Below are 25,000 nucleotides of genomic sequence, written 5' to 3'. Positions count from 1 at the left end.
ATATGGAAGTTAAAGTCACCAGCGATGACTAGAATTTCCGGACAAAGAACCACATTTTCCAAATAGAGAGCAAATTCGCGGAAAAATGCACTGGGCGTGACCGGGTGCGCCTCAGAGTATGGTGGTCGATAGACAACTACGAACTTGATCGTCTTCCCATGAGCGGTAAAATTCCATTCAGATGCCTCAAACGATTCCCTATGTGTCCCATCAATGCCACAAACTTTAAAGCTGTCGCGAAAAATGACACCAGTACCCCCACCCAAGCTGCCCGAATGTCTATTAACATTACGAAAAGAAAACCCAGTTGGAGTAAGAGCAGCCAGCGTAACTGAATCATTATCTTTGAGCCACGTCTCGGTTACAACACAAACATCGATGCTCTCTCCTATGACATGATCAATAAAGACTTCAGTCTTGTTTCGTAAGGATCTCGCATTCACATTCCCAAATCTGATCAGCTTATTAATATTCGACGGCACTGGTCTAGCTATTGCAGATCTTGCGACTTTAACCAAGTGATTTCGGCCACGAAACCCGTCCTTTGCCAAACATCGAGTTGCAGACACAGGCAACAGTGGGATACTAGCAATTGTATCGTCCCGCGAGATTCTTCGGGTGACGCCCGCAAGTCGCGCGGGATCTTGCGTGGTGTCCAAAAATGCCTTCTCGTCAATATGCCTCAAGGTGTCAATTTGAATATTTAATGTCTGTTCAGAAGTATTATGCAAATTATCCACATCTTCAAGAATTCTGTTGAAGGCTAACGATGAGTTTAGCGAATTTGATGTACCAGAAACAACTTGATTTAATGCAGAAGAGAAGCGTTTAGACAGCTTTCTATGCTTGTGTTGACCTGCGCGGCATCCTCTTCTTGTTGGTTTCATTTTGGCAATACCATGTTCAGTCAAGCAGCGCCACAAGCTGGGATGACATTTAGCTTGAAATGTAAAAGTTGCTTTAGCTTTTAAAAAGATCTTGAATAAACCAAAGCCATAAAGAAACTTGAACTTAAAAGAAACAAAATAAAAATTTCCAAAACGCCAGAAAATAGTAGAAATTTAAGGCTAAGGCAAGAGCAGCCCGTCAAGCGTATCATGCCATGTTCACGGTTCATGGTTCTTTAACCCTTCATCGGCAATGGCATTGGTAAAATGCAGAGAGTTAATGTTTTCCGGTTAAAAAACTCCTTTCAACATCCGGGACTCGAGTAAACAAAGCTTTTCCCCGATTCGATTCCATGGAATGTCATTTTCTAAAGCTTGAATTCTGACGACAAGTTTTACAAGCGCGCGTGCTAATTAGCTCAATGCCCACAGAAAACCAAAGTAAAACAAGTCATATAACGACAAAATGTAGAGTCAAATAGAAGTCTACAACACGAGATATTCCCAAGCGGTCTCCCGTCAAAGTACTACTCTCGCCCTACAGGATTTGACTACGGAGATCGGACGAGACCCGGTTTTTTGCCTGTGGTATGGTCGTAGACGGAAGAAAGCCCGTTCTTGTTGTGTGTTTTGAGCGGGCAAGTTGAACTGAGCAAATAACTGTTTCCTCTGTGATGGTTCTTTAACCCTTCACCGGCCATGGCATTGGTAAAATGCAGAGAGTTAATGTTTCCCGTTCAAAAATTCCTTTCAACATCCGGGACTCGAGTAAACAAAGCTTTTCCCCGATTCGATTCCATGGAATGTCATTTTCTAAAGCTTGAATTGTGACGACAAGTTTTACAAGCGCTTGCTAATTAGCTCAATGCCCACAGAAAACCAAAGTAAAACAAGTCATAACGACAAAATGTAGAGTCAAATAGAAGTCCACAACAGGAGATATTCCCAAGCGGTCTCCCGTCGAAGTACTACTCTCGCCCTACAGGATTTGACTACGGGGATCGGACGAGACCCGGTTTTTTGCCTATGGTATGCTCGTAGACGGAAGAAAGCCCGTTTTTCTTGTGTGTTTTGAGCGGGCAAGTTGAACTGAGCAAATAACTGTTTCCTCTGTGATGGTTCTTAACCCTTCACCGGCCATGGCATTGGTAAAATGCAGAGAGTTACTGTTTCCCGTTCAAAAATTTATTTTAACATCCAAAACTCGAGTAAACAAAGCTTTTCCTCCATTCGATTCAATGGAATGTCATTTTCTAAAGCTTGAATTGTGACGACAAGTTTTACAAGCGCGCGTGCCAATTAGCTCAATGCCCACAGAAAACCAAAGTAAAACAAGTCATAACGAAAAAATGTAGAGTCAAATAGAAGTCTACAACAAGAAATATTCCCAAGCGGTCTCCCGTCGAATTACTACTCTCGCCCTACAGGATTTGACTACGGGGATCGGACAAGATCCGGTTTTTTGCTTGTGGTATGGTCGTAGACGGAAGAAAGCCCGTTCTTGTTGTGTGTTTTAAGCGGGCAAGTTGAACTGAGCAAATAACTGTTTCCTCTGTGATGGTTCTTTAACCCTTCACCGGCAATGGCATTGGTAAAATGCAGAGAGTTAATGTTTCCCGTTCAAAAATTCCTTTCAACATCCGGGACTCCAGTAAACAAAGCTTTTCCCCGATTCGATTCCATGGAATGTCATTTTCTAAAGCTTGAATTGTGACGACAAGTTTTACAAGCTCGCGTGCTAATTAGCTCAATGCCCACAGAAAACCAAAGTAAAACAAGTCATAACGACAAAATGTAGAGTCAAATAGAAGTCTACAACACGAGATATTCCCAAGCGGTCTCCCGTCGAAGTACTACTCTCGCCCTACAGGATTTGACTACGGGGATCGGACGAGACCCTGTTTTTTGCCTATGGTATGCTCGTAGACGGAAGAAAGCCCGTTCTTGTTGTGTGTTTTGAGCGGGCAAGTTGAACTGAGCAAATAACTGTTTCCTCTGTGATGGTTCTTTAACCCTTCACCGGCAATGGCATTGGTAAAATGCAGAGAGTTAATGTTTCCCGTTCAAAAATTCCTTTCAACATCCGGGACTCGAGTAAACAAAGCTTTTCCCCGATTAAATTCCATCGAATGTCATTTTCTAAAGCTTGAATTGTGACGACAAGTTTTACAAGCGCGCGTGCTGATTAGCTCAATGCCCACAGAAAACCAAAGTAAAACAAGTCATAACGACAAAATGTAGAGTCAAATAGAAGTCTACAACACGAGATATTCCCAAGCGGTCTCCCGTCGAAGTACTACTCTCGCCCTACAGGATTTGACTACGGGGATCGGACGAGACCCTGTTTTTTGCCTATGGTATGCTCGTAGACGGAAGAAAGCCCGTTCTTGTTGTGTGTTTTGAGCGGGCAAGTTGAACTGAGCAAATAACTGTTTCCTCTGTGATGGTTCTTTAACCCTTCACCGGCAATGGCATTGGTAAAATGCAGAGAGTTAATGTTTCCCGTTCAAAAATTCCTTTCAACATCCGGGACTCGAGTAAACAAAGCTTTTCCCCGATTCGATTCCATGGAATGTCATTTTCTAAAGCTTGAATTGTGACGACAAGTTTTACAAGCGCGCGTGCTAATTAGCTCAATGCCCACAGAAAACCAAAGTAAAACAAGTCATAACGACAAAATGTAGTCAAATAGAAGTCTACAACACGAGATATTCCCAAGCGGTCTCCCGTCGAAGTACTACTCTCGCCCTACAGGATTTGACTGCGGGGATCGGACGAGACCCTGTTTTTTGCCTATGGTATGCTCGTAGACGGAAGAAAGCCCGTTCTTGTTATGTGTTTTGAGCGGGCAAGTTGAACTGAGCAAATAACTGTTTCCTCTGTGATGGTTCTTTAACCCTTCACCGGCAATGGCATTGGTAAAATGCAGAGAGTTAATGTTTCCCGTTCAAAAATTCCTTTCAACATCCGGGACTCGAGTAAACAAAGCTTTTCCCCGATTCGATTCCATGGAATGTCATTTTCTAAAGCTTGAATTGTGACGACAAGTTTTACAAGCGCGCGTGCTAATTAGCTCAATGCCCACAGAAAACCAAAGTAAAACAAGTCATATAACGACAAAATGTAGAGTCAAATAGAAGTCTACAACACGAGATATTCCCAAGCGGTCTCCCGTCGAAGTACTACTCTCGCCCTACAGGATTTGACTACGGGGATCGGACGAGACCCGGTTTTTTGCCTGTGGTATGGTCGTAGACGGAAGAAAGTCCGTTCTTGTTGTGTGTTTTGAGCGGGCAAGTTGAACTGAGCAAATAACTGTTTCCTCTGTGATGGTTCTTTAACCCTTCACCGGCAATGGCATTGGTAAAATGCAGAGAGTTAATGTTTCCCGTTCAAAAATTCCTTTCAACATCCGGGACTCGAGTAAACAAAGCTTTTCCCCGATTCGATTCCATGGAATGTCATTTTCTAAAGCTTGAATTGTGACGACAAGTTTTACAAGCGCGCGTGCTAATTAGCTCAATGCCCACAGAAAACCAAAGTAAAACAAGTCATATAACGACAAAATGTAGAGTCAAATAGAAGTCTACAACACGAGATATTCCCAAAAAAGAGAGACTGGGCCTACGGTTTATAGTCCTTGTCTAAGAAGACTTGAAAGTCTAACTCATTTGCAGATGAAATTACAAAGGCAGCATTTTCTCCTCAGTTATTTTAAGATCCCGAGTGTTGATCCGGTCGGGGTTCGAACCCGCGACCTCCCGTGTGACACCATGATGCTCAACCAACTGAGCCACCGGTGAGTGGTGGCTTATATCAACACAGATGAGTTCAAAGCTGAATATGGAAACTTATATGTAATTCCTAAGAACTTTCATCAGGATATTGAGTCTTTTCTTCACTCCCAGCGACAAATGTGTGGAGGTTCACGAAATTTGACAGCCTTCACTTACAGTTATCATGTGAATGGTTTTGCTGCTTTCGATATATGAAAAGGAAATGGAAAGGCTTTCTTTATAGTGGAAGTACACTTAGCTATCAAGCTAGTTTACAGGCACTCTACTGTTAACAAGGTGAAAGTAACAATTCAAACTTAACAGAAACATTATTAAGAACCCCAACTGGCGGGAGGCAACCAGTTGGCTATTTACAAAGCGTGGTGGAGTTGAATCAGGGACAACCGGAAACAAATCCAAGCCAGAGGTTAGAACGGGATTTGAACCCGGAGCAGCCGCATGCAAACCCAACGCCCTAACCACTGGACCACACTGCCTCGATCATCAAGGCTTATCAAGAATAAGCAGACCAATGTAAATGAGCTACAGGAAATTATGTTTCCATCTTGCTCAATCAAATGAGCATCTTCCAAGAAGAGATCAACATACTGATCTTGATTTAAGTTGGACAGTTTATGTTTAATTTAATATGGCTCCTTCTTGGGGCACCAGACACAAATGGTAACATAATTATTGTTTAACCACTGTATAATATTTTATATTTTGGCGCGATATCGTTTCTTGTCGCTTGTTTCCATTATTTTATGTCATCTGTATTTCGTGCACGAAGTAGAGGTTGTTCGGGAAATAAGTACACGCACGAAGCTATCTTGAACTTAACATTCGATTTATTGACACACCCATTTTTCACAGCACTTGTAATTGTTTGTTCTCATCTGGTATAACAAGCGACAAGAAGACGCCGTAAAAACCTACAAATAAACCGCGAATTACATTCTGAATTAAACAACTGACGGGAAGCGAGTTTTTACTCACCATTTGATGAGAACACTGTCACTACAGTAAGCACAAATTGATTTGCAGTTGGAAGTTTGTCAAGCAAAATCACGATCAGGTTCACAAAACAAATATCAGCTCCCGCCGCATGCCGGTACATCGTTAGGATTGGCATGGACTAATAAATGGGGAAACTATTGTTGAGGAATAGCCTCAACATTCCGGGGGGCGGGGCTGCACAAAACGGAAAGCTAGACATTCTCTACATTAAAGGTTCAGAGTTCTCATTGTTCAAGAGTTCACGGTGCTTCTTCAAAGAGGCACAATTTTGTCACGGGACGGACAAGCACTGAGTTCTTTGTCATGACTTTTGCGGTTCGTACAAATGCGTCTTGGCCAGGAAACACCTTGGTTACACGACCCAACATCCAGAGGCATCGTGGTACACTGTTATCCACAATAAGAACGAGGTCGTTAACTAGATTCCTCTTCTTCAGGAGCCACTTATGGCGATGCTGCAAAGTAGGCACATACTCCCGAAGCCATCGAGACCAAAAACAATCAGCGAGAAACTGCACGTACCTCCACTGTTTGCGCGTGTACAGCTCTTCTTTGGTGAAGACACCGGGAGGTACGACCAGGTTTCGTCGCTGTAAAAGGAGATGATTGGGGGTAAGAGCCTCCATATCGTTGGGATCATCGCTGGCGGGACACATAGGACGGCTGTTTAAAATAGACATAACTTCAGCGAAGACGGTACGCAAGGTTTCCCGCCCAGAAAAAGCACCTCGGTCACCAAGAACATCTTTGATAGCCTTCCTCACTTTTCTAATGAGCCTCTCCCAGACGCCCGACATGTGACTTGCTGTCGGAGCTTGAAAATGCCACTCGGGAACAGCGCACCTGTACCAATCTGTCTCATATCTGTGCAGTTCTCTCCTGATTGTACCATCATCCAAATCTTGAATTGAACGACTAAGTTCCTTCTCAGCACCCGTAAAATTCGTCCCATTGTCCGACCATATTTTCTTAGGACTCCCACGCACTGAAATGAATCGGCGTAATGCTTGAATAAACGAACCAACATCCTCAAGATTGATCGCTCTGCTATTGAAACAGACGAGAATACATCCATACACCTTCACAAGGCTTCGCCCGAGTTTCACATGGAAGGGTCCAAAAAAAATCTAAACCCGTGTACGTAAATGGTGGCTGATAGGGTACCAATCTCTCCGCTGGAAGATCTGCCATCACTTGCTGCATAGCAGGCGCGTTACGCTTACGGCAACTCACACACTTATTTAACACCTGGCGAACCAGCGATCTAGCTCTCAATATCCAATAACACTGACGTACCGCAGACAACACATGCTCTCAACCAGAATGTCCCAGAATATGATGGTAGTAACGAACTATCAACGTGGACACCGGGTGACTCTTCGGAAGGACCACAGGGTGAGCCGCTTCAAATGCAATGGGTGCACGATGAATTCTTCCGCCAACACGAATGACATCATTAACCAAGATTGGGCTTAGATTGGCTAGCTTGCTATTACTCTTTACTTTTCCACCCCCTTTAAGAGCCACATACTCTTCATGAAAGCATTCTCGCTGGACAACGAGCACAACTTCTCTGCTTGCCGATTGTAATTCCGAAAGAGTCGGGGTCATTACAGGTACGGCGTTATGGGTTTCCCTCCGAAACCGCTTGATAAAGTGCAGCACCCAAGACATCATTCGCAATAAATGGGGCCAGGATGAAAGACGCTGCAAAAGGAGATCAACTTGCGACATGTTTGCGCTTAACAGGACGTTTGAGGACTTTGGAAGTTCCTTGTCGTCATCTTGTAGTTCTCTCACAGACACTGATGGTCATGTATGTTCTGGTTGCCAGAGGAATTCCGGGCCTGTCCACCACCGACAATCTGATTGGAAATACTCAGCACTGACACCACCTGAGCCTTCATCAGCTGGATTCATAACACCGTGAATGTGATGCCACTGTTCAGGAGAGGTTGTTTCGTGAATCTCAGACACACGATTCGCGACAAAGGTTTGAAATCGACGCGTATCATTCTTGATGTATTGTAAGGATGTCATGGAGTCAGAGCAGAAGTACGTTTCATGGACTTGGAAGTCAAGTTCCCTCAGGATTGTCTGGCTCATACTTGCTGCCAACACTGCGGCCTGTAGCTCAAGCCGAGGGATTGCCCACTCCCTTATGGGTGCATTTCGGGTTTTCCCCATAACAAAGGAACAATGGGTCACTTCACGCTCATCAACAAATCTTAAGTAGGACACAGCAGCATAGCCATGCTGGGAGGCATCAGCAAAGGTGTGTAGTTGAACCGTCACCAGTGTGCCAAGGGTGTGGGTCTTGTAGCACCTTGGAATCTCGATTGTGATGACGTGCGGTTACTGTTCAAGCCACCTTCGCCACTGCGTGAGGTACGGTTCTGGGATTTCTTGGTCCCATGGGAGCTTCTTTCTCCAGAGTTCTTGCAACAGGATCTTGGCTGAGAACACGAAGGGAGAGAGGAACCCCAATGGATCAAACAGAGAGCTCACCGTTGAAAGTACTCCCCGCTTGGTAGACGGCTTACACATTGCTATGGTTTTGAACTTGAAAGTATCGGATTGCGCATCCCAGTACACACACAATGCTCGTTCCGTTGGTAACTGGTCCAGATCTAGGTCCAGATTGGGACTTGCTCTCAACTCGGATGGAATTGATTGTAACACTTCACGACTGTTACTCGCAAACTTTGTGAGACGAAAGCCACCTTCCTTCAATAACTTGACTAGGTCTGATGCGAGGTGAACGGCTTGTTCAGGCGTCGGAACCGATTTTAACACATCATCAACATAGAAGTTTCTATGAACTGCCTTGATGACTTCAGGGGAATAGGTCTCTTCATTGTCTTGTGCTGTCAGGTTCAAAGCTTTATTTGCACAATAGGGTGATGTGGACCAACATCTTGTAATCCTCGCGTGGATTGTCTACACTTCCAGGCCACCACAAGAATCTCAGGGAGTCCGTGTCACGTGGAGTCACATACGTCTGGTAAAAAATACTCTCGATGTCTGCAGAAAAGGCAATCTCGTCTTCTCGAAACCGGACTAACACGCCTGTTAAGTCATTTGTCAGAGTGGGCCCTCGCACAAGTTGCTCATTCAAAGACGTACCACCAAATCTTGCGGCTGCGTCAAATACCACTCTCACTTTGCCAGGCTTGTTTTGATTCGTTACTGGGTGGTGGGGAAGGTACCAAGTGGTGTCGCTGATGCTGCCTACTTCATCCTTGGTGAGTTTTCTTGCATAACCCTTGGCTACGCAGTCTTCAATCACAGCTCTGTACTTCAGTTCTAACACCTGATCACGACCGAAGCGTTTCTGTAAATGCTGCAATCTTGTTTCAGCGAGTACTCGGTTGTAGGGTAGCAAATGGTTATCATCCTTCCACAAGAGATCCATCTGGTAATGGCCGTCTCGTTTGCAGACTGAGTCACTGATCCGCTTTAGTGCTCGTTGATCTTCTACCGACATGGGCTTAGTTACATTCTTGGTAGTGCCATACGACTCACCTTTCCAAAACTCTTCCAACTTGTAATTTAAAGAAACATCTTGTCCACTGATAAGATTAATTTGAACACAACCAGAGGCTTGCACAATTGGCGAACCACCAAGAATGCTCCATCCAATACACGACTTAATAGCAACTGGCTCATTACGTATGCCTCTTCGAACCTCAAGTGGTATGAAAACTTCTTGGAGGTTGGTACCAATCAACACAGAAATCTTCTTTCTCTCCACATCCGGAAAACACACATGGTGTAAATCTGGCCACTGCGCCACTGACCTTATGACTCTGGTATGCTTTAGAGGAATTGTTAAGTCCTTGATCGCCCAAGCTGATTTCACGTCAATCACGTTTTCATTCTGGCTATCAACCGAACCAATCTTGAAATCTACTTTCATTCCTACTTCTTCAGCATCAACACTGTGCAATGTCATCAGTGAAAGTTTACTGGGCGATCCCTTTATGTAATAATAACTCCACAAGGGACGGGTCAATCATCGTGATGTCGGAGCCCGCGTCTATTAGACCATTAGTTGTAATTTGACAGCCAGCACTGCTCATCACCTTGAGTGGAATGACTTGCAGCAACACCTCACAGGGGCCAACTGACGCTGACGTGGAGCAAGTTGACGTGGTGCCTTGTTCTGGCACCAAGTTCTGGTTGACAACCTCTCGATGCTGAGAGAGGGCTCTTTGATTTGCACTTCCGCGAGTGTCAGTGAAATGCAGTAACGTGTGATGGGTCTTGCCGCAGCCCTGCACCCGGCATCGATTAAGAGATCCGCAATTCCTAGCTGTATGTTCTGTCGAGTTAATACAGTTAAAGCAAGTCTTTCCTTTCTTCATAAACTCAGCTCTCTCTCGAGGGGACTTGGCTCTAAACGCCTCACAGTGGTACAGCCGATGGGGCTCATGGCACATTACGCAGGATTCCTGCTTTGCTGTCATGGTCACATAAGTGGATGCCTTTGTGGTCACTGACTTTCTCTCCGTAGGCTTGACTCTGGTAGGCGCAGCTTCGTTCAACCCAACACTAAAGAAGGGATGGCTCAAGACATAAGCTCTTTCCTTGAGGAAATCCACAACATCCCCGAAACTTAGCATCAGTTGTCCTTTACGCTCAAGACTCTTCAGATGCTCAGCAAAGTTGGCCTGCATCCACCTGGGTAACCGTGTAATGACTTTCTCAAGATTACCTGCGTTCATTTCACTAAGGTATCCAATGGACTCTAGGGTATCGTAGGTAACTTGGGCTGTATCAGCATAGCGTTGTAAACTGTCGTTGTCACTGGCTTGCATAGCAGGCCCCTTGGTAAGGGATTCAATACATGCCCTCACTACTTGGAATGGCTGCCCAAATCGATCCTCTAACGTTTTAAGAGCCTTTTGACAGACCACCTGGCATTGGCTCATATCTTTGCACTGCAAGTAGGGCTGGTCCCTCTAAAAACTGTAACAGACGAGTCATTTTAACTGAATCATCAAGTGGTCTTGTTTCCACCAGTTGTTTGAATCTTTGCCGAAAGGCTGGATACCGCTCAGAGGAACCATCAAATTTATGAACTTGCACAGGTGGGAGGTCATGTGATACACTCATCCTCTCCATTGAGGACGTAATAGCAACACGGCTTTCATTGCTCACAGATCCCATGACACTTGAAGGGGCTGGGCGAGTGGAAGTGGCTGGCTGCGGTACTGGATCGAGGGTTGTGGTTGACACAGCGAGAGGGTTCAACTGTTGCAGCTTAGGTATATTAGGACTTGGAACCTTTTCTGACTGTACATTTAGAGCTAGCTCAGTTAACTCCTTGGATGTCTGAAGCGGATTTTGGCAATGGGAGGAGTAGAGCTTGTTGTCAGGGGATTTTCTGTAGTAGGCGTAGATGTCAAAGGAGGGTTTCCCCTTGGACCCATATGAAGATTGCTACTAGTAGTAGTCACGAATGGTAAAGTAACACTTGGCACTTCCAGGGGTTGGATTTCGATGCCCTAAAAGTTCATGTCATGCTTGTGGGGCCACTTAGCACCTTTCTCGCAACTGGGTAAATCAGAGACCTGCTGTTCTGCTAGAAATGCTTCTAACTTGGCTAATTCCGCTTGATTCTTTGCAGCAGCGACCTCGCTTTCGGCTTCTAATTTGGTTAATTCTAATCTATGTTGTAATTCCATTTCAGTGCGCTTTATCTCCATCTCAACCCTTTTCACCTCAAGTTCAACTGCCCTTCTACTACTTTCTTCAGCTTGCTGCTGGATTAATACTGCTTTCACTGCTTGGATCTTAGCCCTTTGAGCTTTAGAACTTGATATACTTAATTTTGATGTTTGACTTGAAAAGGAATGAACGGAATTGGTTGGGGAGATTTTCTTTAATACCTTCACATCTTCAGACACCTGAACATTGTAAAAGGAAGCAGCACTAATGGCAAACTGTTCAATTTTACTATTGTAAGTTTGTATTCTTGAGTATTGAACGGCACGGTCGCTCAAAACTCTTTGGCATTTCTCACACGAATCATCAAGCAAATCAGCGTATTTACCACAACAAACACAGTACTGTTCCCACGCCTTATTTAGTTGGGATTGTTCAGCTCGTACCTTCACAACGTTGCTGAAGTCGTTCAGATTTTCGTCTATTTCATTCCACAATCTTGTCATTGTCGACAAATGTCCCCTGCGAGACCTTTCCAGTTTTTCCAATCGTTCGTAAAGTATTCCTTCCTGAGTCATGACGCAATGCGAAGCGGTATTTCAGCTTTGATCGGCGACCGATGAATCAAGTTAGTTTCCACACAATTTTTCACCACGGAGACAACCACAAGTCCCACCAAAAAGCACTGGTAATGAAATCCAAATGGGTTTTACAAAAACTGGTGTTCGGGAAATAAGTACACGCTCGAAGCTGTCTTGAACACAACAGTCGATTTATTGACGCACCCAATTTTCACAGCACTTGCAAATGTTTGTTCTCATTTGGTATAACAAGCGACAAGAATTACACTCTGAATGAAACAACTGACGGGAAGCGAGTTTTTACTCACCATTTGATGAGAACACTGTCACTACAGTAAGCACAAATCGATTCGCAGTTGGAAGTTAGTCAAGCAAAATCACGGTCAGGTTCACAAAACAAATATCAGCTCCCGCCGCATGCCGGTACATCGTTAGGATTGGCATGGACTAATAAATAGGGAAACTATTGTTGAGGAATAGCCTCAACAGAGGTTTTTGCCATACATTCACACTCCCCTCAGAGGGTTTTTTGTTCAAATGCTTAATCACTCTGCAAAATTCCAGTCTTATTGAGTTATAGAGCCTATAATCCAAAAATGCATTTATCACTCTTTTGTAAAGGTCATTCAAAAAATGAGGGCGATAGCATTTATGAGTTTGTAATATCTTGGTTCTTATTTCCAGTTTAAATTTTTTTCTTTAGATTATGCAAATTAGAAGATTTGCAATGTCACACAGTGAAGGCAGGACTTTCATTTTCAGTTAATTAATGGTAATAGGTGTTAATAAGCTAATAAGCTATGAAGGTATGTCATTTAGACCTGAGGTGCACTCTGGTCTGCCTGTGTTCAGTAAGTTCTCAATAATGACACTAAAAAACACCTTACCCAAATCCTGTGCCAATAATATCTCTGAACATAACTGATTTCTAAAGACATAATTAAACTTTGCACAACTATTGTACTCACAGTAAGGCACATAATTAGCTCAATTATCATTCAACTACAGAAAATATTGTAGTAATCAGTGGCAGATCTAGACCTTGAGCTAAGGGTGGGGTTGCTTGCTCTGTCAGCTTTTCCTCCTGCGGTAAGGTAGGTTTGAGGTAAATGCAAGCATTATGATTGGTTCTTTCTTGGTTGGGATTTTGCTATGCCGACCATTTCTTTGGAAGTGGTCATAAGCTGTGTAATAATTATTGTTTTTGAAAAGCAAAAAATTCAAGAAACAACCATGGCCCGAGTACCATATGATAAACTACTTTCTAACCAAGCTTTCCCAAACCATACTGAGGAATATTGCACCTTGATCATCTTTAGTTGCACAATGTTCAACCAATATTCCCCATTATGGCCCTCCAGCTCGTTTAGTAAGAGCCTAATATTTCCAAGTTGTTACTTGTATTTTGACTTGCCTTTTGCAATTGGCTCCTTCAAAACACAGCATGAGTCGTAAAAATACTCACCTTTTACTAAATGAGTTCCTTTGCTTTGTCAACAGAATATAAACAAAATGTAAAAAAAATCATGGCTTATAACCTTTTCCATGGAAACGGCTTGCATGGCAAAGTCCTGAACAAGAAAGCACCAATCAAAACACTTGGATTTACCTAAAGACCATAGATCATAGGAGAGAACCAATCAGAAACGGAGGGAACTGTTTGTTACATTAACTTCAGCTATGTGTCTGGAACATGTGAAATTTTTTTTCCCTCGTTCAAATCAAAAAAGTCGTATGTGATGTCCTGTAAAAACAATTCTTCCAATTCTTCGAGTAAGTCGCCGACCTCAACACTTGCCGTCATTTTGAAAAGGTTTTTAGTAGACCCCAGTCTACTTCATCACACCTTTTCGCTAGGACCCGCTCTTTTCACCACCCGGCCTCTTTCCGCCATGACTGAGCCAATAACTGTTTCCTCTGTGATGGTTCTTTGACCTTACACCGGAAATGGCATTAGTGAAAATGCAGAGGGTTATGTTTCCCATTAAAAAATTCCTTTCAACATCCTGTAGAGCGAGACTAGTACTTCGACGGGAGACCGCTTGGGAATATTTCGTGTCAAAGAACCATCACAGAGGAAACGGTTATTGGCTCAGTTCAACTTGCCCGCTTTTTCGCGTGAAAAACACTTTTAAAGTTGTGACTGAGGGCCACAACTTGCATATTTCCAAAACTCGTTAAGCATAGTTTAGGATTCCAAGGCCCAAAACGCGACTGTGGCACATCGGTAAAGGCGCGATTATGCACCAACTCAGGAAGACGCGCAAGAGAGAAAGTAAAATAATATAGGCTTGAATCTCTGACTTACGCAAAGTCAAATTCAATAGAATTTTTCGCGTGAAAAACGCTTTTAGAGATATGACAGAGTGCTGAAACTTGTTTCAAAAACCCATTGAGCATAGTTTAGGATTCCAAGTCCCAAAACGTGGCTGTGGCACATCGGTAAAGGCGCGATTATGTACAAAAAAAAAATGGAAAAATGACATCAGAAAGAAGTTTTAAGCCATGCACTGTCCAATTCCATCGAGAGAATTACACTCTCGAAGTACAAGTGTGAAAATTATACGGAAGGCTTAAACTGGCACTTTTTAGAAACTCATTGAGGATAGCTTCGGAATGCGAAAGCCACATGGGGAGAGTGACACATCTCTAGACCCGGGAAGTTGATTGAAAAGAAAGAAAAATGAATTGGGCGAGAATCTCCCATCCCCGCACTGTCTAGTTTGGTAGAATACTACCCGAGAAAAGCAGATGTAAAGATTTGTAGGAGGGCTAAAACTAGCAGTATTTTAAAACTTATTAGGAATACTTTAAGATTCCGAGGCGGAAAACACGACTGTGGCACATTGCCAGACTCAGGAAGACGCGCAAGAGAGAAAGTGAAATAATATGGGCTTCAATCTCTGACTGACGCCAAGTCGAATTCAATAGAATGTTTTGCGTGAAAACCACTTTTTAAGATGTGACAGAGGAACAAAACTTGCATCTATGCATAGTTTAGGATTCCAAGTCCCACAAAGCGGCTGTGGCACATCGGTAAAGGCGCAATTAGGCACAAAAAAGAGAAATAGACATGAGAAAGGAGTTTTAACCCATGCACTGTCCAATTCGAAAGAATTACGCTATCGAATTACAAAAGTGAAGATTAAACTGGCGTCTTTCAGAAACCCATTAAGGATAGTTTCGGATTCCGTAACCGAAATGGCGGGAGTGGCACATCGCTATACCGGGAAGTTGTACGAGAAGAAGGAAAAATGTCTTGACCGAGAATCTCCAATTCATGCACTGTCCAGTTCGGTAAAATAGGGACTTTACGATCTACGACGGCGACGTTGACGAAAACGTCACCTCAAAATATAACTTTGCACTATCGTAAGTTTCTCGCCGTTAGGCCATCTCGTTCGCGTCGTACAATGTGGGTGAAGTGTCCTAAAAATAAATTGGCACGAGCGGTTTGGGAGTAAAAATAGACAATGAAAGATTCACATTTGAATGCTCGCGTTACCGTCAAAACCTGAAGTTTGGTGATTTCACGTAGTTGTTGTACAGAGTACCGCACGAATTTGTGCTAAAATGCGTGCCACACGTTCAGCACGATTACGTTTCCTCTTTTAACCAATGATATTGCTGTTTCGTGGCGTTCTCGTTGACGACCGTGTCGTGAACCGTAAAGTCCCTAATATTACACAAGAAACGCAGAGGTGAAGAGTTGAAGGAGGGCTTAAACTGGCACCATTTGAAAACTTGTTAAGATGCTTTAAGATTCCTTGGTGGAAAACGTGACTGTGTTACATCGCCAGACTCAGGACGACGGGCAAGAAGAAAGTAAAATGAAATGGGCTGAAATCTCTGACTGACTCAAAGTCCAATTCAATACAACTTTTTGCGTGAAACGTTTTTAAAGACTTGACAGAGTACCAAAACTGGCATATTTCAAAAACTCATTAAGTACTGTCCAGTTTGATAAAATATTACCTGAGAAACATTGGGGTGAAGATTTGATGGAGGGCTAAATCTGGCACAATTTTTAAGAAAACTTTAAGTTCCCGATGCCCAAATGAGTACTGTGGCATATCGCTAAACGTGTTAGTCAGAGATTTAGTCCATGTCATTTACTTTCGTCCTTCTGCCTCTAACGATGTATCACAGTCGGGTTTTCGACCTCCGAATGTTAAAGTGTTCTTAATAAGTTTACAAATTGCGCCAGTTTCAGCCCTCCTTCAAATCTTGACATTTGCGTTTCTCGGGTAATATTTTACCAAATGTAAATTTGAAACTTGTAAGACTGACGCTGTTAATTTAAGAGTCTTAACCGACATCTCGGCGATGCTGCCCTCTTAAGGCTACCCTGAAGAAGGCACCAGCATTGCCGAAACGGCAAATTGGACAGTTCGTGGATTTCAGATGTCGGGTTTTTTCGGACAGCTTTGGAATTACTGAGGTTATGAACGCATAAATAAGACAATCAAATGATTTATGACTGATTTAATAAGTCATTTGCACTTTTACAGAAGCATAATTAGGACTACTGGCAATTTTCCCAGCTGCCTTTGTACACAGGGTCCAGGGAGCACCAAGCTCTGTGGTGATTGGCTGTAGTACAAGAATAATACCACGTTCCACGGTATTTAAAGGGAATGGCACAACACTGTTTTGATGTTGTCTTTCGTTGGCAACAAGTAGTCTCTGGGAGAGAAAAAGCAATAACTTAATTTCACCTTGTCGTGTTGTGCTTTTTATGTTGTAACTTGGAAACTTCACTGCCTTGCTTTAACCCTTAAAGTTCAAAACTCTTTGCAAATTGTTCAGAGGACCGTAAAATAATCATGATAAGCTTACCACAGTTTTCCCAGCGGCCTTTGTACACACGATCCAGGGAACACCAATCTCTGTGGTGATTTGTCGAAGTACAAGAAAAATACCACCTTCCACGGTATTCAAAGGGAATGGCACAACACTTATTTGATGTTGTCGTTGGTGTGCAACCAGTAGTCGCTGGGAGAGAAAAAGCAATAACTTACGTTGTAATTTCGGCTTGCCGTGTTGCGCTTTTTATGTTGTAACTAGGAAACTTCACTGCCTTGCTTTGATCCTCAAAGTTCAAAACTCTCTGCAAATTGTTCAGAGGACCGTAAAATAATTTTTTTAACGTTAAATCTGTGAGCCCCAAAATTTAACATTGCACGTTCTGGACGTTACAAAGGATTTTAATCATATCCTGTACGTTATGTTTTTGTGGTTTTTTGCAGTTCGCACCCTTGTTGGACCGTGATTTGTACTATAACCATTAGCTATAAAATAAGTTCCAACACTATCTTGTTTAAACTCCCTGACGAAGTCTGTATCTTCAGACGAAACCCGTAGGAGAAATAAAAATGTTAACAAGATCTACAGTTGCTGTGTGCTGCTCACTAGTCTGTTAAACAAAATATTAAATTAAATTTAAAAAAATAAAAATTGTCGACAACCTATCAAATTCGCTAAAATATTTAGAAAAAGGAAAACGACACCGTGGCGAACACGAGTTCAGCGGAAGCATAGTGTTGCTGTTCAGTACGTATTGGCTTACTGTAGTCTGCGAAACCAAAAAATTTTAAAGTTCTGTGGGTAAACTCTTTACGAGTTTACCCACAGAACTTTTAAGGATTGGAGCTAACATAAAAAAGAAGAGCTTAAGAGGGTTAGGTCACCTTTAATTACTTTATCGTGAACAGATGGCATCTCCAGCTCTGTCACGGTGTCGGAGAGGACGCCTAGCTGGGAATTATTTATAAGCCGGATAGACTGATGTTTGGGTAAAAATGCAAAGAACCGGGAAACAGTGGCGATGTTGTGGTTTCGAACGATTACGCTCTTGGCTGAGTCTCCAAATGTTTTAGTGCCGCATTTTTAATTTTGGACGTGACTAAGTGTTACTCAACAGAAAAAAAGTGTGGATGCAAAAAGAAACATTTTCTTTTCATTTCTAAGTGAAAGAAAAAAATTACCGACGTTCATTTGTAGAAAATCCAGGAAAGCTAAAAGGACGCCTAACAGTCGTCATAGGTCCGATTTACGAGTTTATTGACACAACTCTGCCATACCAGTGGTGTGTATTGATTTCTTTGGTTTTTTAAATACGTTTTGAATTGTTTCGTTTGGTTTCCATTCGCAAATTACAGCACAGGCGGTCCAAGTTCCCGCTGTGTGATGATCGTCTTGTGTGATGGCAGTCATGGCAAAATTACAAGAGTTTGTATGGGAATATTTACAGTAAAATTACTGTCAAACTATTAATAAAAATACCTAACCTTACTTCCACGCTGTATTGTTTGATGTCTGTTCGCTTACTTTGCTGTCTAGAGGCCTTCACAGTGAATTATCTCTTTCTAGGTTTTCCACTCCTAAGAGAAGGAAGAAGCATCGCACTGGAAAAACGAACGCCTGATCTGAAAAGCAGAAAATCCTCTGCTTTCGCGAAAATCCCGCATTCTATTGGGCGATCGAGGGAAACCTTTCGAGGTTTTAGGTCCGTAGTTCGAAAACAAAAAGTCACAGTGTGATCCCCGGCGAGGCTAGCTCAGTTTGAAAACGAGGGTTACCAAGGCAGTTTTTAACGGTCGTGTGTCGTGGGTAACGTCTACGCGACTCTCTACAATCTTGTGAGCTGTAATTATTGCAAACGGCCGCTTGGCGTCGGTTTTTGGAGAAGGATTGAGTTGCTAGTTAATTGATATGAACATGTGTGCTTGGATTCCGAGTTGGATTTGTGGCCGCCCAACCATATTGAGCTAGGATTTTTTTCTTTTCGGATCAGGCATTCGTTTTTCCAGTGTGATGCCTCGTCCTTCTCTTAGGAGTGGAAAACCTAGAAAGAGATAATTCGCTGCGAAGGCCTCCAAACAGCAAGGTAAGCGAACAGACGTCAAGCGATACAGCGTGGAAGTAAGGTCAGGTATTTTTACTCATGCGCAGTAAGCGCATGAGGTATAAAATGCCCTCCGTTTCTTGTTTTCCGTGTGACATTAGTGCATGGAAATTTATGCTTGCTTACATTTACATGACTGTAACGTAACGCGGGGCGGGGGATAGGGGATTATTTAAAACAATTAATAGCTGCTGAAAAATGTATTGTTGAGTCAGAAAAATTAATAGAAAGATTTGAAAAGAAGTATTAGAGTCTTAAAATGTATGTATGCTTGGAATATCAGTCCATTTTGCATGACAAAATAAACAGTGTGTGTTTGAAGAAATCAACCATCCCTCTCATGTTTTAAGTAGACTTGCCACAATTCCGCCTCACGAGAATCCCGGGAGAAAATGTTTTGGCGAGCGAAGCGTGATTTTTCGGACGCGAATCTACACGAGACGAAGGACTTTTGAAAGTCTAGCCCTTAAGATGTGTCAGTTTCTCTTGGATGTGCATGGTTGCGCCCGAATCATCGCATCTTTACTGTTCAAACTTTGTGATTGTAGTCACGGTCGTACGGCCCGGGTCGTACGGATCGAGCTGTTAGAATAAATCTTTTTCGATTGTGGAGCCAAAATTATATATATATATTTTTTCTAATTTGTTTTACAAATAAACACTTTGCACGAGAGCGGGGATCGACATAAAGGTCATTCAACATTTTCTCCATCAACTCTCCTAGTGATCTTTGAGAACCTTAGAGCAGCTTTGAGCGAAACTGAGAATACCTGAGAAAAGCTGATCCGACTTTTAGCAATCTGAACTGTTCTTAGAACTACTGTTATTGTCAGTATGGGCATGCGACGAAGTCAAAATGGGGAATTCTTTCAACAATACAGACTAGTCGTTGATATGCATTCTGTTTATTTGGTGGCAAAGAAATTTAGAGGATGCTTCAAAGGGAAATTCTGGTTTTCTGTCTTAATTTTGTTTTACTTTGAGGCCACTTATTTGCCAGTATTGGAAAGTTTGGTCATATTTATGAAATGTAACAAATTATAATCTGTGGCTTTAGAAAGATCTATTTGTATCGCTTTTACATTCCTGAGTTAATTCGACTCGCAAATGACGTACAAACAACCCAGGTCCAGGAATTGTTGATCCAACTAAAACTATTGCCGCACCATACAGTCAAGGTAATGTTGAAGTATTTGGTACAGCAAATGCAGGCACACAACGTGTGGCAATGTCTCTGTCGGCACTTGTTTAAAATTTCAGGAATCCAATAACCTCTTCAGCTGACTTGGTTCAAATTATAAACATTGGGATTAATATGTATTCAGCTTTGTCACAATCATGCAAACAGGGACTCCTATTTTTGACAGATTTGCCTATTATGGTTATAACGTAAGCTACATTAATTATCAGTTGACATACAGTGATAGTTATAGTGGTTTGCTAAATAGTGCACCTCCTATAATTTCAGACTTCCGTTATGTTATATCAATGTTAGCTGCCTTTGATTCTTTGCTCATGGATAATTATCATGCATATATTTTAACACTTGAACTTTACACAGTAGCAATATACTGTCTGCCTAATGGGAGGTGTAAAATTTTTTACTCTCATGGCAGAGATTTATTAGGTATGGGACCCATTTGCAACATGTACTTCAATTGAAATAGATTCATTAATGAATTTGGTACAACATTTTCAGAATATATGTGCACAAGCATCTGTTACTTATGAGATTAAAATGTGTTAACATTATTAAAATGTAAAGCAACAGTGGAAGCATTGTTCATTCATTATATGTTCGAAACCAAAATTTTAGACCCTAGGAGCACTTAAATGATGTTTATCTTTGTTCTTGCAAAGAATGTTCTGCTGTGTCATTTTATTCTATTTGTTTTTCCACCTCAAAAGTCTTGTAACTATTGTACCTCTCAAACAGTTGATAGTATCATTGAGAATGGAAGAGCAATTTATCAGAAATGTTACCCCAGCAAAATATGTTTTTATTTCTGATTTTCTAAAGAAATTAGGCGTAAGCTGCTGGCCATGTAAAAGTTATTCACAGGGCAAGATGTCAGGGAAATTTATCTTGTAATGTGGTTCCCAGTAAACAACAGCTTAAAACTGCCATTTTGGATAATAAGGAAAACAGCACAGGCTTTTTGATGTGAATTTCTAGCTACTGCATTAGTTGTGTTTTCCAGTGGTTTGCAAAGCAAAAGATGAGTTACCACGTTTTTGTATACGATGGTTCTGAACCAAAAAATGTAACAAAAGTATTTTCAAATGTAGATTCTGTTATTGATCTATTTTGTTCTATTACTCAAAGTAAATTTACCGGTAATTGTTTTGAAACAAACTATGAGGTTGCATTTCTTAGATGTTTATGTGAATTATCAAATATAGAAAGGAAGCAAATAAAATACTTCAGAAATTGCAGCAAACTGGAAGAAAGAGGAGAAAAATTTACAGCCCAATGGACCCAGAGAAAAATTAAGAACTTCCTTCAAATTGTTTTGAAAAGTACAGGTCTATGGACCCATCGAAAAAAAATAGACTCTTTCAAATAAAGATGAAAAGTATAGGTCAATGAACTCACACGATAAAGAGCAAATAGATTCTTGTAACACCTATATACCTTTTTTTGTGGTGTACAATAAAGTTATTATTATTATTATTATTATTATTATTATTATTATTATTATTATTATTATTATTATTATTAAACTGTCAACAAAAGTACAAATAACTGGCAGCGCATGAGTATAGGCTACTTATAATTAGAGCCTCTTGTTACTAACAATTTGACAGTAATTTTACTTTCTCATACCGATCATAAATATTCCCATACAAACTCTTGTAATTTTGCCATGACTGCCATCACACAAGACGATCATCACACAGCGGGAGCTTGGACTGCCTGTGATTACAGTAAGCCGTATGGGCAAGCCATACGTATTAGCGCATTTTCTGATCTTTTTAAACTTGGCATGACACAAAGCAGGCAGGTCTGCATCCACCGTTGCTTGCCAATAAGAGCTTTCAGTTTGTTATTAATGTCACTTTACCTGTTTCTGCTTTCGAGTGGAACAAAACAGAAAACAAAACAATCACTCACTGCACTTGTACAGCAGGTTCATTTGCTTGCAGTCAAGTCCACTGGGACCATTCCTTTGACCGATAGTCACCTTGTTGAAAGGATAATAGAACGTTACTTCATTTTGTTCAGATTAAAAGCCTTTTTGGCAGCAAGACTTGCATGAAATACACTGAACATTAGAGTAGGAAATTTTAAAACCGTATGTTGTTGTTTACAGCAAGACCTTCATCTTTATCATCATTTTTCCGAACATTTTCACCCAACCTAGCTGGCTCATAAGAAGAGAATGTAGCTCACAAGTAAGATTCTGCATTTGGTTGCTTTCTGTACTTGCCTTTTGGTGGGTGTTCGTTAACATTTTCATTGACTAGTTTTCTTTATTAACAGATGAAAAGTACCTACCCCAGCCCTTTTCGCCACGATAGTCCGTTTGCCATTCTTACTGAAGTAATAAGCACCGTAATGCATAACACTGCCATAGTCATAAGGGACACCAAGGGAGTTGATGCGTGAAGTTTTGTAATTCTTAAAGTTATGTTCTTTTCCTTGTTTGAAATAATAAAATTAAAAATGGAAGTTAGAATTGATGAGTAAAGTGGTTCTGAACACGTGAGATTTACATCCAACCTTTTTCGGGCATTCGGGTATAGCTGGTATGCTTCACTAAAAAGTAACTTCTTCCTTTCTTGGGCACGTTTTTGAAGGGTCGGTTACCTTTTAATCAGGGAAAACCTTTAGTGAGGTTTTCGTTGACTGGAAAGTATTTGTAAGAGCTATTTTCAAGAGAAATATTCATCTAGGAGATGACTCTGTCCCTTACATAGATAGCTATTGATGCAATTTGTAAAAATTACGAAGAACGGGGAGAGGCGTTTTCTGAATTGCGGAGAAAGTGAAACCGCCCCAGCCAGTAATTACAGACTGTACACGGTGTCACTAGCTATCAATGTAGGATGATCAATGCAAACCAATATGAAACAAATTGCAGCTAATTACAGACGTGCTCCAAGTTACTGAAAACAAATTGCAGCTACATATTATTACAGACGTGGTCCAAGTTCACCTACCTGTCATTATGTTCGCCCAGTTTATGACGACGTAACGATCTCTATCAGGACGGGACTGTTCATGCCAGAATCCAAGAGCGTGAGCTAGTATAGAAAAAAATTCACGCATTATTTAATATCGAGATGACATTATGACACCAAGCAAAAACTAAAAGAAAATAACGTCAATCTGACTGATTAAGAAAAAAGAACCAATCAAAAGTCTAAATCTGTTTGATCAGTTCCTCGCAGTGCAACACTAGCTATAAAACTTTTCGTTTTAACTTTAAGTCTCCTTCGCTACTTCACTCAGTAATGAGGATGGAGAACCGAGATTCATTTACTTCCATAACACATGTACATCTACACAACACATGTATCACTGGGACTAACGTCGAGTGTTGCAGTCTGTATTACAGGGGTTAATTTAGCCTGAGAATCCAACCATCAACCTGTTGTGGTAATGTATTTCCCTTATTTAAGAGGAAAATAATTTCAAGTTTCATAGAGACTTAGAACGTAATTTGTTTTTCTCTCACTCTGGTATCGCGCTCCACGCTCATATCTCGCTCCTCGATCCCGATGAGTCCTGCTTTGCGCTTGCCAAATAAACGATTGTCATGCCGGCTTTGAGTGTTGTTATAGGAATTCCGTATAGAATCGCGGGCGTTCAAACGAAGTTATATGCCAAACGACAAAGTCTAATATTAAAGAATCTACGCCTTCCTCTTACCAATTTCGTGAACCACAGTGCCCAAGGAACAACCTCTCCCTATGCTGATATCCTGTTTTCCTCCTTGTCGACCAATCCAGGACCAGCAACTGGAACAAATTAATTTGAAAGTACCGTAGGTGTGGGTTGGCTTTTCTTAGCAAGGTGAATTTTTCAGCTTGAGATGAATAACCACCCTGGTATGAGATCTACTCCTCCGTCATGTCGGAGAACATGACATGAAGGAGATGAGGAAGTAATTATTCCATCCAGAATGCTGCGGTCAATTTCAAACTGAGAAAGTACAACTGAACCGTCAAGTCCTGGATAAGTTTCTGGGAGATTAGGAAAAAGCCCATTTATTGAGTGTATTCCAAAAGCGTAAAAGCCGCAGGCAGACAGAGACGTGAGACAAAGCAATGGTTCAGAAGTGGGGAACTCAAAGCAAGAAACGCAAGCTTTAAACATTGATTCACCAGAAGACCAAAGCTTTGTCACCACATTGTACCACCATCGTTTGATTAGAAAAAGAACCCCCCCCCCCCCCCCCTCTCCCAATCCAAGATCTATGCTCAGGAGAAACGTATCAGTGACATTGTGGCTCGCTGTTCACAACAGGCTAAAACTGACTCTATTCAAAGACGTTACATAGTTACCAGACTGGAAGGTATGCAACCGACACTTCAACATCGATGTTGTTGAGAAATGACACAACTTGAGACTGTTCAAGAGAATGCAGAGGTTACTATCCCGTGGGATATGCTCATTCAAACAGATCGGAAGCTGCAGGAAACTTGGCCAGAAAAGCACCTAGATCAAAGCATGTGAAGACTATCTAAATAGAGAGACTATGAGGTTGGAATGTCAAAAATGGGGCGCGTAACTAAGGTAACAATCCCAATGGTAATCGAAGCATCTGTGATTGTCAAAAGAGGCTTTTTGAAGTACACCGCCAGGCAACAGTACAGTTACCTTTAAGGGTACAGTTTACAAACTGATACCCAGCAAAAAGTGCATAAGGTCCTCGGTTTGGACCCCGTCCTATAAAAAGAAAAGGTGATGATGACGATGACGATGATAATGTGAACAATGATAAAATCAAATTGATGGTTGCAATGGGTGTGAACGGTTCGAAATGGAACCCTTGAATTCACATCTGTTTAAGACATTTCTCGGGCTTATTTTCGGGGAGGTCTTGTTGGTGTTTTATTGGGGCAGGAGGAGGGAGGGAGGAATAAAGCGTAGGCTTATAATGTTAGGAAATCTTGTTGTTCATAATGGTCATTAAAATCAGTGTGCAATGCTGA

General features: G+C 41.7%; 4 protein-coding genes, 2 non-coding genes and 5 pseudogenes across 6 annotated transcripts in view; all 11 read right to left on the bottom strand.

The window, feature by feature from the left end:
- Positions 1 to 1,370: 1,370 nt before the first annotated feature.
- LOC137972212 (5S ribosomal RNA) lies at positions 1,371 to 1,489 on the bottom strand. Its single transcript, XR_011117057.1, has one exon. It is a non-coding gene; the product is annotated as a 5S ribosomal RNA (ribosomal RNA).
- A 322-nt stretch (positions 1,490 to 1,811) lies between these two features.
- LOC137972224 (5S ribosomal RNA) lies at positions 1,812 to 1,930 on the bottom strand (annotated as a pseudogene).
- Positions 1,931 to 2,253: 323 nt separating this feature from the next.
- Positions 2,254 to 2,372, bottom strand: LOC137972227 (5S ribosomal RNA; annotated as a pseudogene).
- A 324-nt stretch (positions 2,373 to 2,696) lies between these two features.
- Positions 2,697 to 2,815, bottom strand: LOC137972222 (5S ribosomal RNA; annotated as a pseudogene).
- A 324-nt stretch (positions 2,816 to 3,139) lies between these two features.
- On the bottom strand, positions 3,140 to 3,258 carry LOC137972221 (5S ribosomal RNA; annotated as a pseudogene).
- Positions 3,259 to 3,580: 322 nt separating this feature from the next.
- LOC137972220 (5S ribosomal RNA) lies at positions 3,581 to 3,699 on the bottom strand (annotated as a pseudogene).
- A 326-nt stretch (positions 3,700 to 4,025) lies between these two features.
- On the bottom strand, positions 4,026 to 4,144 carry LOC137972201 (5S ribosomal RNA). Its single transcript, XR_011117046.1, has one exon. It is a non-coding gene; the product is annotated as a 5S ribosomal RNA (ribosomal RNA).
- Positions 4,145 to 5,919: 1,775 nt separating this feature from the next.
- Positions 5,920 to 7,414, bottom strand: LOC137971696 (uncharacterized). Its single transcript, XM_068818474.1, has 2 exons — positions 7,000 to 7,414; positions 5,920 to 6,665 (listed from the first exon to the last, which is right to left on the bottom strand). The coding sequence occupies exons 1-2, from the start codon at positions 7,412 to 7,414 to the stop codon at positions 5,920 to 5,922; spliced, it is 1,161 nt and encodes a 386-aa protein (XP_068674575.1).
- Positions 7,415 to 7,492: 78 nt separating this feature from the next.
- LOC137971695 (uncharacterized) lies at positions 7,493 to 9,635 on the bottom strand. The gene is made up of 3 exons (XM_068818473.1): positions 8,696 to 9,635; positions 8,189 to 8,547; positions 7,493 to 7,936 (listed from the first exon to the last, which is right to left on the bottom strand). Exons 1-3 carry the CDS (start codon positions 9,633 to 9,635, stop codon positions 7,493 to 7,495), a joined length of 1,743 nt encoding a protein of 580 aa, XP_068674574.1.
- A 10-nt stretch (positions 9,636 to 9,645) lies between these two features.
- LOC137971693 (uncharacterized) lies at positions 9,646 to 10,614 on the bottom strand. Its single transcript, XM_068818472.1, has one exon. The coding sequence runs from the start codon at positions 10,612 to 10,614 to the stop codon at positions 9,646 to 9,648; it is 969 nt and encodes a 322-aa protein (XP_068674573.1).
- Positions 10,615 to 16,456: 5,842 nt separating this feature from the next.
- Positions 16,457 to 25,000, bottom strand: part of LOC137971692 (hatching enzyme 1.2-like) — a 16,388-nt gene continuing 7,844 nt past the window's right edge. Inside the window, exons 5-10 of the mRNA XM_068818471.1 lie at positions 23,715 to 23,803; positions 23,003 to 23,086; positions 22,338 to 22,480; positions 21,954 to 22,023; positions 16,771 to 16,926; positions 16,457 to 16,617 (exon numbers count right to left, since the gene is read on the bottom strand). Coding sequence (XP_068674572.1) covers positions 16,457 to 16,617; positions 16,771 to 16,926; positions 21,954 to 22,023; positions 22,338 to 22,480; positions 23,003 to 23,086; positions 23,715 to 23,803 — 703 coding nt within the window. The remainder of the gene's footprint in view (positions 16,618 to 16,770; positions 16,927 to 21,953; positions 22,024 to 22,337; positions 22,481 to 23,002; positions 23,087 to 23,714; positions 23,804 to 25,000) is intronic.

The sequence above is a fragment of the Montipora foliosa genome, chromosome 9, assembly GCF_036669935.1.
Source record: "Montipora foliosa isolate CH-2021 chromosome 9, ASM3666993v2, whole genome shotgun sequence".
NCBI classification, from domain to species: Eukaryota; Metazoa; Cnidaria; class Anthozoa; order Scleractinia; family Acroporidae; genus Montipora; species Montipora foliosa.
Note: the sequence above shows the minus strand (reverse complement) of the source record. Positions and strands in the feature narration are given on the sequence as shown.

What these genes read in the sequence shown, in the direction of transcription:
- LOC137971696 (XM_068818474.1), bottom strand. Translation starts at nt 7,414, where the DNA reads ATGTCGCAAGTTGATCTCCTTTTGCAGCGTCTTTCATCCTGGCCCCAT. An exon ending in TCATATTCTGGGACATTCTG is followed by an intron (nt 6,666 to 6,999) that starts GTTGAGAGCATG and finishes GATTCATTTCAG; the next exon opens with TGCGTGGGAGTCCTAAGAAA.
- LOC137971693 (XM_068818472.1), bottom strand. Translation starts at nt 10,614, where the DNA reads ATGAGCCAATGCCAGGTGGTCTGTCAAAAGGCTCTTAAAACGTTAGAG.
- LOC137971695 (XM_068818473.1), bottom strand. Translation starts at nt 9,635, where the DNA reads ATGACATTGCACAGTGTTGATGCTGAAGAAGTAGGAATGAAAGTAGAT. An exon ending in CTTTTCTGCAGACATCGAGA is followed by an intron (nt 8,548 to 8,695) that starts GTATTTTTTACC and finishes TGAACCTGACAG; the next exon opens with CACAAGACAATGAAGAGACC. An exon ending in AGCGGGGAGTACTTTCAACG is followed by an intron (nt 7,937 to 8,188) that starts GTGAGCTCTCTG and finishes GATGCCTCCCAG; the next exon opens with CATGGCTATGCTGCTGTGTC.